The sequence below is a fragment of the Oncorhynchus gorbuscha genome, linkage group LG10 (genome assembly GCF_021184085.1).
Source record: "Oncorhynchus gorbuscha isolate QuinsamMale2020 ecotype Even-year linkage group LG10, OgorEven_v1.0, whole genome shotgun sequence".
Lineage (NCBI taxonomy): Eukaryota > Metazoa > Chordata > Actinopteri > Salmoniformes > Salmonidae > Oncorhynchus > Oncorhynchus gorbuscha.
Window position 1 is genome coordinate 15124016 of NC_060182.1, and position 14619 is coordinate 15138634.

The following is a 14619-nucleotide window of genomic DNA, read 5'->3' on the forward strand; positions in this document are numbered from 1 at the left end:
AATGTATACACACACACACACACACACACACACACACACACACACACACACACACACACACACACACACACACACAAACAAACAAACAAACACACACACACACACACACTATACACATACACTTAATTAAACACACACACTCACACACACACACACACAAACACAACACAAACAAACAAACAAACAAACAAACAAACAAACACAATACTCAAACACATCTTCAGCATGTACACAGCACACACATACTATACTGTACATACTCAGACTTAATTAAACACATTTCAACATACTTGCACTCAGCATATGCACACAGCCATACTGACACACCCATACTGACACAGACACACTGACACACCCACACTGACACAGACACACTGACACAGACACACTGACACACCCACACTGACACACCCACACTGACACAGACACACTGACACAGACACACTGACACACCCACACTGACACAGACACACTGACACAGACACACTGACACAGACACACTGACACTGACACACTGACACAGACACACTGACACACACACTGACACAGACACACTGACACAGCCACACTGCCACACTGACACAGCCACACTGACACAGACACACAGACATACTGACACAGACATACTAACACAGTCACACTAACACAGACACACTGACACTGACACAGACACACTGACACAGTCACACTGACACACTGACACACCCATACTGACACAGACACACTGACACAGTCAAACTGACACAGCCACACTGACATAGACACACTGACACAGACACACTGACACAGTCACACTGACACACCCATACTGACACAGTCACACTGACACAGCCACACTGACATAGACACACTGACACAGTCACAAACTCCTACTTTATGGCACACCTATGATGTAATATGCAAAACAGGCAGTTGGACTGATATGATGGAAAGGCAGTTTTAAGTAAAGAGAAAGGGGAAGGAACGAGAGAGGCAGGGAGGAGGGAAGAGATGGAGGGAGACCAAGCAGGGCTTGCATGAGTGTACACACGTAGCTGTAGTAGCCATGCCCCTCATATGGTGACACTTGAGCACACTCCCCTCCTTTCTTTTTCTAATTTTCTTGCTACGGTAACCTGTCCTTTCCACCTTTGCTCTTTAATTCTTATCTCTCTGTCCCTCCTACTTTTATGAGATGTTTAATAAAAGTGGGTGTGTTTTCTGTCTCTCTCTCTCTCTCTCTCGCTCTCTCTTTCTCTCGCTCTCTCTTTCTCTCTCTCTCTCTCTCTCTCTCTCTCTCTCTCTCTCTCTCTCTCTCTCTCTCTCTCTCTCTCTCTCTCTCTCTCTCTCTCTCTCTCTCCTTTCTCTCCCTTTCTCTCGCTCTCTCTCTCTCTCTCTCTCTCTCTCTCTCTCTCTCTCTCTCTCTCTCTCTCTCTCTCTCTCTCTCTCTCTCTCTATCTCCCTCCTTCTTCTGTCTTGTGACCCGTGACTCTGATACCCACCTTCTCATATAATTTAACAATGGCCTGTCTCACACAGTGACCCCCCCCCTGTGCTCCTGCCCTGAACACAAAGGTGCTTTCTCCTCTCCTCCCCTGATAGTAAGGAAAATATGGATGCATGTCACACAATAAGCGTCCTGTGCCCGTCCTTCCCTCTGTGTCAGCAGTGCCACTGCGACGCCACGTTTGGTGTCCTTGACCAACCCAGGCCAGGGGACGTCTCGTAACACAACATCGGCATCAGATAAGACTGAGTACTGGGCACTCACAGGCTCTCAGACCTGTTCTCTTTACTCAAACACCCACCAACGGATATCTGACTGATTAAAGTGGAGGACAGATAGAGGAAATTCATTTGAAAGAGATTGTTGTTTTTATATTGAACCCTGTCCTATATTTGGGTAGTCTAGTCTATACTTTGAGATAAGTTCATGTGTGAAATGATGGAGAGTCTAATACAATAGTGGCTTAGGGAAAATCATTATTATTATTTTTTATTTTTTTTTGTCTTTCCAATCGTCTTTTTAATCCATTCAGTCTTCCTACTCTCTCTCTCTCTCTCTCTCTCTCTCTCTCTCTCTCTCTCTCTCTCTCTCTCTCTCTCTCTCTCTCTCTCTTGTTCTCTCCTTATCCCACTTCCCCCTCTCTCTCTCTCTCTTGTTCTCTCCTTATCCCCTCCCCCTCTCTCTCTCTCTCTTGTTCTCTCCTTATCCCTCCCCCTCTCTCTCTCTCTCTCTCTCTCTCTCTCTCTCTCTTGTTCTCTCCTTATCCCACTCCCCCCTCTCTCTCTCTCTTGTTCTCTCTCACTCTTGTTCTCTCTTGTTCTCCCTTATCTCCCCCCCCTCTCTCTCTCACTCTTGTTCTCTCCTTATCCCACCCCCCCCCTCTCTCTCTCTCTTGTTCTCTCTTGTTCTCTCTCTTATCCCTCTCTCTCTCTCCTCTCTCTCTCTCACTCTTGTTCTCTCCTTATCCCCTCCCCCTCTCTCTCTCTCTCTTGTTCTCTCCTTATCCCCTCCCCCTCTCTCTCTCTCTCTTGTTCTCTCCTTATCTCCCCCTCTCTCTCTCTCTCTTGTTCTCTCCTTATCCCACTCCCCCCTCTCTCTCTCTGAACTCTTCCTTATATGGCTTCGTCTGTCTGATCTCAGTGACTGAGACTGAGGGAATGAGGGAGAGGGAGAGAATAAGAAAGTCACTATCACCAGATGAGGTCATTGTATTTTCATGTCTCAGATTCCTATTTCCTCTTCTTCTTCATCACCTTATCATCCAATGTTCTGGTCCACCTTTCCTTCTTACATTCTCCTGTTATGTTACCTCTCTTTTTTTCCTCCACATCTGACCAGGCAGTCTCCTCCCTGCGTCATTCTCATGTGACTCTGCCCCATCTGTTTACCCCCTTCCTTCTAAGTGTTGGTATGGTCCTCTGTATATAGTTTCATCATACCGGACATACCAATATGTCTGGGGTGGGGGGTTTGGGTGAATGTTCTGTTTTAGAGGTGTTTTGTTGCTAAGGCATGTTAGGAAGCTGCAGAATATAGTGGCAGTAAAAATAAGCGCTTCAAATTAAAAGCAAATGTATTGACGATGTAGCTGTTGACCTTTCCCTTTGTTGTTGTTAGCTCGGATCTGTTTTATTTGATTATCTATACTGCTTGATGTGTTTTGCCAAATCCAATTATCTCAGATAAAAGTATCCCAGGTAAAATACATTATATTTACAAAAGTATGTAGACACCCATTCAAATGAGTGGATTCGGCTATTTCAGACCCACCTGTTGCTGAAAGGTATATTAAATCGAGAACACAGCCATGCAATCTCCATAGACAAAACATTGGCAGTAGAATGGCCTTACTGAAGAGCTCAGTGACTTTCAACGTGTCACTGAAATAGGATAACGCCTTTTCAACAAGTCAGTTCGTCAAATTTCTGTCCTGCTGCCCCGTTAAGCTGCCCCATTCAACTGGAAGTGGTGATATTACGAAGTGGACACGTCTAGGAGCAACAACAGCTTAGCCACAAACAGGTAGGCCACAGAAGCTCACAGAACGGGACTGCCGAGTGCTGAAGCACGTAAAATTCATCCGTCCAGCCTCCCGAATGGCGCAGCGGTCTAAGGCACTGCATCGCAGTGCTTAAGGTGTCACTACAGACCCGGGTTCAATCCCAGGCTGTGTCACAACCGTCTGTGACTGGGAGTCCCATAAGACGGTACACAATTGTCCCAGTGTCGTCTGGGTTAGGGAAGGGTTTGACCTTGGCTTTACTTGGCCCATCGCGGTCTAGCAACTCCTTGTGGCAGGCCTGGCGCCTGCAAGTTGACTTCGGTTGTCAGTTGAACAGTGTTTCCTCCGACATATTGGTGCGGCTGGCTTCTAGGTTAAGCGGGCGGGTGTTAAGATGCGCGGTTTGGCGGGTCATGTTTTGGAGGACGCATGACTCGACCTTCGCCTCTCCAGATCCCGTTAGGGAGTTGCAGCGATGAGACAAGATCGCAATTGCATATCACAAAAAATAAATACAATAAAAAACATTTGTCTGTCCTCAGTTGCATTCACTCCCGAGTTCTAAGCTGCCTCTGGAAGCAACGTTAGCACAATAACTGTTTGCAGGGAGCTTCATGAAATGGGTTTCCGTGGCCGAGCAGCCACACACAAGACTAAGATCACCATGCATCGGCTGGAGTGGTGTAAAGCTTACCACCATTGGACTCTGGAGCAGTGGAAACGCGTTCTCTGAAATTATGAATCACACTTCACCATCTGACAGTCCGATGGATGACTCTGGGTTTGGCGGATGACAGGAGAGCGCTACCTGCCCTAATGCATAGTGTCAACTAGAGGTCGACCGATGATGATTTTTCAACGCCGATACCGATTATTGGAGGACCAAAAAAGGCAGATTTTGATTTATATATTTGTAATAATGATAATTACAACAATACTGAATGAACAATGAACACTTTTATTTGAACATAATAAAATCAATTTAGTCTCAAATAAATAATGAAACATGTTTAATTTGGTTTAAATAATGCAAAAACACAGTGTTGAAGAAGAAAGTAAAAGTGCAATATGTGCCATGTTAAAATGCTAACGTTTAAGTTACTTGCTCAGAACATATGAAAGCTGGTGGTTCCTTTTAACATGAGTCTTCAATATTCCCAGGTAAGAAGTTTTAGGTTGTAGTTACTATAGGACTATTTCTCTCTATACCATTTGTATTTCATATACCTTTGACTATTGGATGTTCTAATAGGTACTTTAGTGTTGCCAGCCTAATCTCTGGATTTGATAGGCTTGAAGTCATGAACAGCGCAATGCTTGAAGCAGAGCTGCTGGCAAATACAGGAAAGTGCTGTTTGAATGAATGTTTACGAGCCTGCTGCTGCCTACCACCGCTCAGTCAGACTGCTCTATCAAATATCAAATCATAGACTTAATTATAACATAATAACACACAGAAATATGAGCCTTAGGTCATTAGGGGAGGCAGGGTAGCCTAGTGGTTAGAGCGTTGGACTAGTAACCGGAAGGTTGCAAGTTCAAACCCCCGAGCTGACAAGGTACAAATCTGTTGTTCTACCCTGAATTGGCAGTTAACCCACTGTTCCTAGGCCGTTATTGAAAATAAGAATTCGTTCTTAAATGACTTGCCTAGTTAAATAAAGGTACAACATTTATTTGGTCAAATGCAGAAACTATCATTTCGAAAACAAAACGTTTATTCTTTCAATTAATATTAATCCATATTAATGCCCATGATTTTAGAATGAGATATTCTGCGAGCAGGTGTCCACATACTTTTGGTCATGTAGTGTATGTATGCGTTTCATTTGACCTCAAGCTTTTGAGTCAGTTGTACTGTAAAAGGGACATATAGGATGGTTATATTTGACATAATACATACAAGCAAGAATCCCTCCTAGTGTACTTTCACTTTTACTAACGGTCTCTTTCTCATTCTCTTTCATTCTCTCTCCTTCCTACTTTCAATCGTCCTCTCTGTTCAAAGGACAATGCCAGCCACTCATGCCCAAACACTAAATGAATGAAACAATATGGTTATCTCCCTCTCAATACACCTCCTCCTTATCTATGACCTTGTCTACCCTCCTCTCCTCCTGCTCTCTCTCTTTCTCTCACTCAATCTGTCCTTCCTTCTCTCTTCCCTTGTCACTGCACTGCAATAACATTTTGTTAGATAAGTTTTAGCCTAAATGCCAGCTCTAGTTCTTCAGCTTGCGATCTCTCTCTCTCTCTCTCTCTCTCTCTCTCTCTCTCTCTCTCTCTCTCTCTCTCTCTCTCTCTCTCTCTCCTCTCCCATGAGCATGTAGAAATATAAATTATATAATCATGTCTTATCTGTCCACAACAAGTTGAACACTAGTTATACAAGCATGCACTAGGACTGTATTTGATAGATTTGTCACCTAATAGAGTAGGTGTTGTGTTGTATGTTTGTGAAATATAGCCTCTGTGTTGTGTAGTGTGTGGAGTTGTGTTGCTAACATGTGTGTGTTGCGTGTTGTAGGCGTGTTCCTGATCCCCTACATGATTATTGTGTTCATCGGAGGTATTCCCGTGTTCTTCCTGGAAATCGCTCTTGGTCAATTCATGAAGCAAGGAGGGGTCTCTGCATGGAACATTGCCCCTCTCTTTAAAGGTACTGTAATGTGAATGCATTAATGAAGAGTGAATACATGTTTCTGAGGTAGGTTTTGTCTTGTTTTATTCTGCAACCCCTCTGTCTCACACATCCTTTCTTTCGCCCCCCTATAATATAGGCTAGCATTTGGTTGTTCAAACCACCAATTTCGGCATAGATGTTGGCATTATGTAACTGAAACAACTGTCAGAATAAACAAGACTTGATTGATGACATTTTGACATAAGAGCTGTTGTGAATATGTTGATTCTGTTGTAACTTGCAGCCCAGCTCCACTGTCATATCATAGCATCGTCATCAACTTCCAACCTACACTCAGTGGTCAGTTTATTAGGTACACCACCCCGTTCACGAAAATGGTTCGCTCCTACAGACAGTCACGTGGCCGTGGCTTGTTATATAAAGCAGGCAGACGGTCATCAAGGCATTCAGTTACTGTTTGATTGGACATTAGAATTGGCAAAACAAGTGATCTAAGTGACTTTGAGTGTGGTATGATTGTCAGTGCCGTGCACGTTGGTTCCAGTATCTCAGAAACATCCAGCCTCCTGGGCTTTTCACGCACGACAGTGTCTAGGGTTTACAGAGAATGGTGCGATAAACAGAAAACATCCCGTCAGCGGCAGTCCTGTGGCGAAAACAGCTTGTTGACCAGAAATCAAAGGAGAATGGCAAGAATCATGCAAGCTGACAGGTGGGCCACAAACCGACAAATAATGGCCCAGTACAACAGTGGTGTCTGTCCTTGTCACGCATGGACTATTGCAGCAGACGACCACACCGGGTTCTGCTCCTATCAGCTAAAAACAAGAAGCAGCTCCAGTGGGCACATGATCACCAACACTGGACAGTTGAGAAGTACAAAAACATCGCCTGGTCCAACGAATCCCAGTTCCTGTTGCATCATGCAGGTTAAGGATTTGGCATAAGCAGCATGAGTCCATGGCCCTATCCTGCCTGGAGTCAACGGTACAGGCTGGTGGAGGTGGGGTAATGGTGTGGGGAATGTTTTCCTGGCACACGTTAGGTCCCTTGATACCAATTTAAGCAACGTTTCCATTCCTCAAATAATTCAGGCTGTTCTGGAGTCAAAGTGGGGTCTGATCCAGTACCTGATGGGTATACCTAATAAACCTTATAAAGTGTGTATTCTCAACAGCCCTTGGTTATTGTAAATAAACATCTGTTCTTAATTGACCTGCCTGGTAAAGTAAACGTTTCATAAAATTCAAATCTATTTCATTATTTAATTCTTGTGAAGAACTATTTTCCTGACAGCTCTTCCCCTAGGCGGCATAGGTACCACAAAGAGATACCCGTACCTTAAGTAGTGCTGGCACACAAAACACAAAGTATTAGCATTTTGGAACCTGATCTTCATAGATGTTGTTTAATGGAGATTGAATTCATTTTTCTGAGTGAGGTTGTTAATTTTTTTGTTCTCTAACCCGTTCATTTTTCTTTCTCATATATCATTCCTCTAAATGTTTGTCCTTATGTTCTCCACTGTACATCCCCTCATCTGCCACTCCTTCTCATTCCCCCTCTCTCTCTCTCCACAGGTCTTGGCCTGGCCTCCATGGTAATAGTGTTCTTCTGTAACACCTACTACATCATGATCCTGGTGTGGGGCTTGTACTTCCTGCTTCACTCCTTCACCAACCCATTACCCTGGGCTACCTGCGGGCACCCCTGGAACACCCTCAACTGCACCGAAAACTTCCGCCGGGCTTGCCACAACCGCAGCACCCTGCCTCTCCTCTCCTCCACCCCCGATCCCTCTATCCCCACCTCCCTCCTCTCGTCGGTGGTATCCTCCCCGCTCAACCTCTCATCCTCTACTCTGCTCCTCTTCAACGGCAGCTGCGTGGAACCAGAGGGCATGCGCTCGCCAGTCATTGAGTTCTGGGAGTAAGTGATCTGTGGTCTGTTGTGTTGGGTTGGTCATAGGACTGACTACCTAACCATAGGTTATTGGTTGTCTATTCTTTTTGTCTGAACTCTCTCTCAACTCAATTCAAAGGGCTTTATTGGCATGGGAAACATATGTTAACATTGCCAAAGCAAGTGAAGGAGACAATATACAAAAGTGAAATAAACAATAAAAATGAACAGTAAACATTACACTCTCTCTCTCTCTCTCTCTCTCTCTCTCTCTCTCTCTCTCTCTCTCTGTCTCTCTCTCCCTCTCTCTCTCTCTGTCTCTCTCTGTCTCTCTCTCTGTCTCTCTCTCTCTCTCTCTCTCTCTCTCTCTCTCTCTCTCTCTCTGTCTCTCTTTCTCTCTCTCTCTCTCTCTCTCTCTCTCTCTCTCTCTGTCTCTCTCTCTCTCTCTCCCTCTCTCTGTCTCTCTCTCTCTCTCTGTCTTTCTCTCTCTCTCTCTCTCTCTCTCTCTCTCTCTCTCTCTCTCTCTCTCTCTCTCTCTCTCTCTCTCTCTCTCTCTCTCTCTCTCTCTCTCTCTCTCTGTCTCTCTCTCTGTCTCTCTCTCTCTCTCTCTCTCTCTCTCTCTCTCTCTCTCTCTCTCTCTCTCTCTCTCTGTGTGTATGTGTGTCAGGCGTAAGGTGCTCCGTCTCTCTGGTGGTCTGGATGAGCCTGGTGACATCAGCTCTCACATGGTCCTCTGTCTGATCGCCACCTGGGTTATTGTTTACTTCTGCATCTGGAAGGGAGTCAAAGGCACAGGCAAGGTCAGTGAACGTGTGGGTGAGTGTGGGTGTAAGGATATGTCTTTTGCTTTGATTGAAAAGTATTTTAAATCCAAACAAAGTAAAAACAAAACATGTAGCTACTGTAGCAACATTAACGAGAATGGAATTTCTGTGTTCTTGTGAGTCTAGCTTTAGAGATTTGTCCATTCTCCACTTTGCCCTCTGACCTCAAAGCAGCTTTAGTACGGATCATAATGTCTAGACTGACAAATATAATCAGACACACTTGATAGCACACATGTAAAATCAACTAATATGTGGGACTGGAAAAACATGCGTGTGTGTGTGTTTTGCCTTAGTACAGGTATTTCCAAACGGGTAAACGCGCAATGTTGTCGTGGGTACGCCAAAGAAAAATGTGATTCACATTTAAAATATGAATGTAGAACATTTTTATTTAATTTTTTTCACATTTTCAAACAGTTTATTTATATTTTCAAACGGGGCTATACATTTGGGTGAGGTTTTTTTCTCGCCTGAGTAGCTTCGTTTCACTGCCAAAAAGAAAGTTAAACCCACCAGTGTTCAGTGAAATAACAACACAATGTCAAATACAGGTAGCCTAGTCAAATAATGAACATCCAATCACATTAACTGTTACTCTCTCTGGGGAACTCCACTAAAGGTCCATATGTAGCCAAACGTAGCTGCTGCTCATTCCGTTTGCTCGAAAACATAAATAGTTTTAAAAAGTAAGGCCTGCATCCATAGAGAAACATAACAGCTCTACTGGTAGTACTGCTACTTCTAGCAGTACTACACCTGCACTTGTTGACCACACAAGTTGTTCTGCTTCCACGAGCACATCCAATGCTAGCATCAGTAATTCTACATGTTGTTGTTAGCCCAGCTAGCATGGACACTGACAGTTGTGAATCTGATGCAGCTGAAGACCTACTGCACCCTTATCCGGGAAAGAACCAAACAACAGACAGGGACGTTGGACCATCGAAGAGGCGCAAATATACTGTTTCACAACCTGATGAAACCTTCACTCTTGCGCAGACATTTAGAAACAAAACATGCCAATTTGAAAAATAAACCACAGGAGTTTTTTGAGCGAGAATTAAGACGTCTTTCGAGGAGTAAGACAGGCAAGCCCCATACTATTGTAGAGGACTTAATTCTTCCTGCTGCCGCGGATATGGCTGGGACAATGCTGGGGGAAAAGGCCAAAAAAACTATACAGACAATGCCTTCATCAAACAACACTGTTTCACGACGCATCAGTGACATGGCAGGAGATGTTTTGAATCAATTACTGCTTCACATACAAGCCAGTGAATTCTATGCATTACAGCTGGATGAGTCAACAGGCCTGGCACAGCTCCTGGTCAATTAAGGAAGACATTCTCTTCTGCAAACCACTGCAAACCAGTGATGGTGCTAAAGCCATGACAGGGAGACATAGTGCAGTGGTAACGCGCGTGCCAGCAGTTGCACCCGACGCCACTTGGGTACACTGCAGCATCCACTGAGAGGCTCTTGCTACCAAAGGAAAGCCTGACAGCTTGAAAGACATTTTGGACACTACAGTGAAAATGGTTAACTTTGTTAAAGCAAGGCCCCTGAACTCTCTGCCCTATGCAATGATATGGGCAGCGACCATGTAACGCTTTTACAACATACAGAGGTGCGCTGGTTATCAAGGAGCAAAGTATTGACACTTTTTTAAATTGAGAGACGAGCTTAAAGTTTTCTTTACTGACCATCATTTTCACTTGTTTGACTGCTTGCAAGATGGCGAGTTTCTCACACGACTGGCCTATCTGGGTGATGTTTTTAAATCACCAGAATGATCTGAATCAAGGAATACATGGACTCAACTATATTCAATGTGCGGGACAAAATTGAAGCTATGATTAAGAAGTTGGAGCTCTTCTCTGTCTGCATTAACAAGGACAACACACAGGTCTTTGCATTAACAAGGACAACACACAGGTCTTTGCATTAACAAGGACAACACACATGTCTTTGCATTAACAAGGACAACACACAGGTCTTTGCATTAACAAGGACAACACACAGGTCTTTGCATTAACAAGGACAACACACAGGTCTTTGCATTAACAAGGACAACACACAGGTCTTTGCATTAACAAGGACAACACACAGGTCTTTCCATTAACAAGGACAACACACAGGTCTTTGCATTAACAAGGACAACACACAGGTCTTTGCATTAACAAGGACAACACACAGGTCTTTGCATTAACAAGGACAACACCCAGGTCTTTGCATTAACAAGGACAACACACAGGTCTTTGCATTAACAAGGACAACACACAGGTCTTTCCATTAACAACGACAACACACAGGTCTTTGCATTAACAAGGACAACACACAGGTCTTTCCATTAACAACGACAACACACAGGTCTTTGCATTAACAAGGACAACACCCAGGTCTTTGCATTAACAAGGACAACACACAGGTCTTTCCATTAACAACGACAACACACAGGTCTTTGCATTAACAAGGACAACACACAGGTCTTTCCATTAACAACGACAACATACAGGTCTTTGCATTAACAAGGACAACACCCAGGTCTTTGCATTAACAAGGACAACACACAGGTCTTTCCATCATTGTATGATTTTTTTGTGTGCAAATAAACTCAAGCTTACGGACAATGTCAAATGTGATATAGCGAAGCACCTGAGTGAGTTGGGTGCGCAATTACGCAGGTACTTTCCCGAAACAGACGACACAAACAACTGGATTCATTATCCGTTTCATGCCCTAACTCCAGTCCACTTACTGATATCTGAACAAGAGAGCCTCATTGAAATTGCAACAAGCGGTTCTGTGAAAATTGAATTTAATCAGAAGCCACTGCCAGATTTCTAGATTGGGCTGCGCTCACAGTATCCTGCCTTGGCAAATCGCACTGTTAAAACACTGATGCCCTTTGCAACCACGTACCTATGTGAGAGTGGATTCTCGGCCTTTACTAGCATGAAAATTAAATACAGGCACAGTCTGTGTGTGGAGAATGATTTAAGACTGAGACTCTCTCCAATACAACCCAACATTGCAGAGTTATGTTCATTCTTTCAAGCACACCCTTCTCATTAACCTTTGAGTTATTCACAATTTTCAATTGACAAGTCGCTCTGGATAAGAGCGTCTGCTAAATGACTTAAATGTAAATGTAAATATGTAAGATGGTTAAATAAAGAGCAAAATGATTGATTATTGTTATATTATTATTTGTGCCCTGGTCCTATAAGAGCTCTTTGACACTTCCCACGAGCCGTATAAATGTATTGTATAGTGTGTGTGTGGCAGGCTTACAATGATGGCAAAAAACAACATTTGAGAGTGCGCTGATCCTGATGCTAGAGGGGGTACGCAGCTGGAGGTTGAATGTTTGAAGGGGTACGGGACTATAAAAAGTTTGGGAACCACAGCCTTAGTAGATGCCTTTGTGTGGAAGTACTCTTATGTTTGTCATGTGTGGGTTGAGAACCGTAAATGCCTGGCTTGTATAGTTCACACTCAATTCTCACTGCAACTTTAATGAACTTCTACCTAGTGGTCCCCACAGCAACATACACACAGGATGTTTCTCAATATGCGTGCTCCACAACGTGCTCCACATTCTCATGCTCTGAGTGCACTCTCCGAGGACTTTCTTGTGAGGACAAGAGTGTGAAGAATGCATAAAACATTATATTTGAGAAGCATTCGCATTTTCCCTACTGAATTACCTCACACTCCCCCTACTGTATTACCTCAAACTCCCCCTACTGTATTACCTCACACTCCCCCTACTGTATTACCTCACACTCCCCCTACTGTATTACCTCACACTCCCCCTACTGTATTACCTCACACTCCCCAAACTGTATTACCTCACACTCCCCCTACTGTATTACCTCACACTCCCCTACTGTATTACCTTACACTCCCCCTACTGTATTACCTTACACTCCCCCTACCGTATTACCTCACACTCCCCTACTGTATTACCTCACACTCCCCTACTGTATTACCTCACACTCCCCTACCATATTACCTCACACTCCCCCTACTGTATTACCTCACACTCCCCCTACTGTATTACCTCACACTCCCCCTACTGTATTACCTCACACTCCCCCTACTGTATTACCTCACACTCCCCTACTGTATTACCTCACACTCCCCCTACTGTATTACCTTACACTCCCCCTACTGTATTACCTCACACTCCCCCTACTGTATTACCTTACACTCCCCTACTGTATTACCTTACACTCCCACTACTGTATTCCCTCACACTCCCCCTACTGTATTCCCTCACACTCCCCCTACTCAAACATCTCAAGGATGATCAATGGAAACAGGATGCAGCTGAGCGCAATTTCAAGTCTCATAGTAAAGGGTCTGAATACTTATGTAAATAAGGTATTTCTGTTTTTTACTTTTAATACATTTGCAAGAATATCAAAAAATCTGTTTGCTTTGTCATTGTGGGGTATTGATAAGTGTAGATTTATATTGACAATGTTTTATTTAATCCATAAACAAAATAAAAAATATGCGAAATGTGGAAAAAGTCAATGGGTCTGAATGCACTGTATACACAAAGCAAACATTTTAATTCATAATTAGCAACTATATGTGAATCGTAATAATCTAGCTATCCAGCTAGTTAAAAGGGCAAAAATTACCTAAAACTAATGTTATGCAAGGTAGATATCAATTTTTGGTGGGTCGCTAGCTACCAATTATTTGTGGCTAGCTAGCTAGCTGGCGAGTTAGCCCTATTGACTTACTATTAACTTACCCATTCACTGAACCCTCTTCCAGCCAGGACAAGATGTACGTTCTTCGTGGATAGCTAGCTAGTGAACAATTCGTTATGGCTATCTATCTAGCTAACAGTAGTAGCAAGCCAGTCAGCCCTATTGACTTACTATGGGCTTGCGATCTACGCACACTACAGTGGGTATTGTAGGCAGGTAAATATGCCGAAATTACCACAGGCAACGTATCAGATGTAAATGGGCAACATTTCATTCTGACATTGGAGTTTATTTTCTCCCGATTCAGCTCAAATAGTAATAGCCGCCATTGATTTCAATAAATGTGCAAGTACTTTCTATAAATACTTTCCATTGAAGCTTGCATCAATGCATGCTTCAAAATATTGAAAAACACCAACAGTCTCAACTTGAAGCAGCTTTGAAACAAATATCTAGTAGGAGAGGCTGTGTTTGGGAATAATGTGCATGTGTGTAGGCGGGTTTGTTTCTGTTGTTTTATGTATCTTTACATATAATTGTGTGTCTATGTAGGTATGCATACGTGCTTATGTGTTCCACAGAAATAGCCAAAGCTCACAGAGCAGGGTGCAAAAAAGGAGGGTAATTGAGCCGGCCACTTAAGCCGATTAGTAACTTTCCCCTCTGTGTGCATTTGAGGGGCGGGTAGGGGGGTCCCTGCAGATCAAGGCAAATATGTTCCTTTGTTCCCCCAACTTTATTAAATATGGTTAGGAGGCTCTAACACAAGATTAGCAAAGGATACCGGGAAGTTGCTTTCTCAGCAAAATCCCAAATCTGCGTATGTGCTTCAGGGAAGAGAACAGAGCTGTGAAGTAGAACAGAGCCATGGGTTTTTCGCCATGTATCCTGGGAGGTATTATTTGACTGTGCGTACATGTTGGTGTTCATGTTGTGTTCCTAATGTTGTGTCAGATGAATCTGTGTGTGGGTTTGGATGCGTGTGTGTGTGTTCATGTGGTGTTGCTGTGGATTGACTCTGACCCTCA

The 14619-nt window shown here is 43.6% G+C and overlaps 1 protein-coding gene across 1 annotated transcript in view; it reads left to right on the forward strand.

Moving 5' to 3' along the window:
- The window catches only part of si:ch211-117c9.5 (sodium- and chloride-dependent creatine transporter 1), a 40049-nt gene that overhangs the window by 3064 nt on the left and 22366 nt on the right, over positions 1-14619 (forward strand). The window contains exons 3-5 of the mRNA XM_046364976.1: positions 6016-6147; positions 7713-8061; positions 8702-8834. Coding sequence (XP_046220932.1) covers positions 6016-6147; positions 7713-8061; positions 8702-8834 — 614 coding nt within the window. The remainder of the gene's footprint in view (positions 1-6015; positions 6148-7712; positions 8062-8701; positions 8835-14619) is intronic.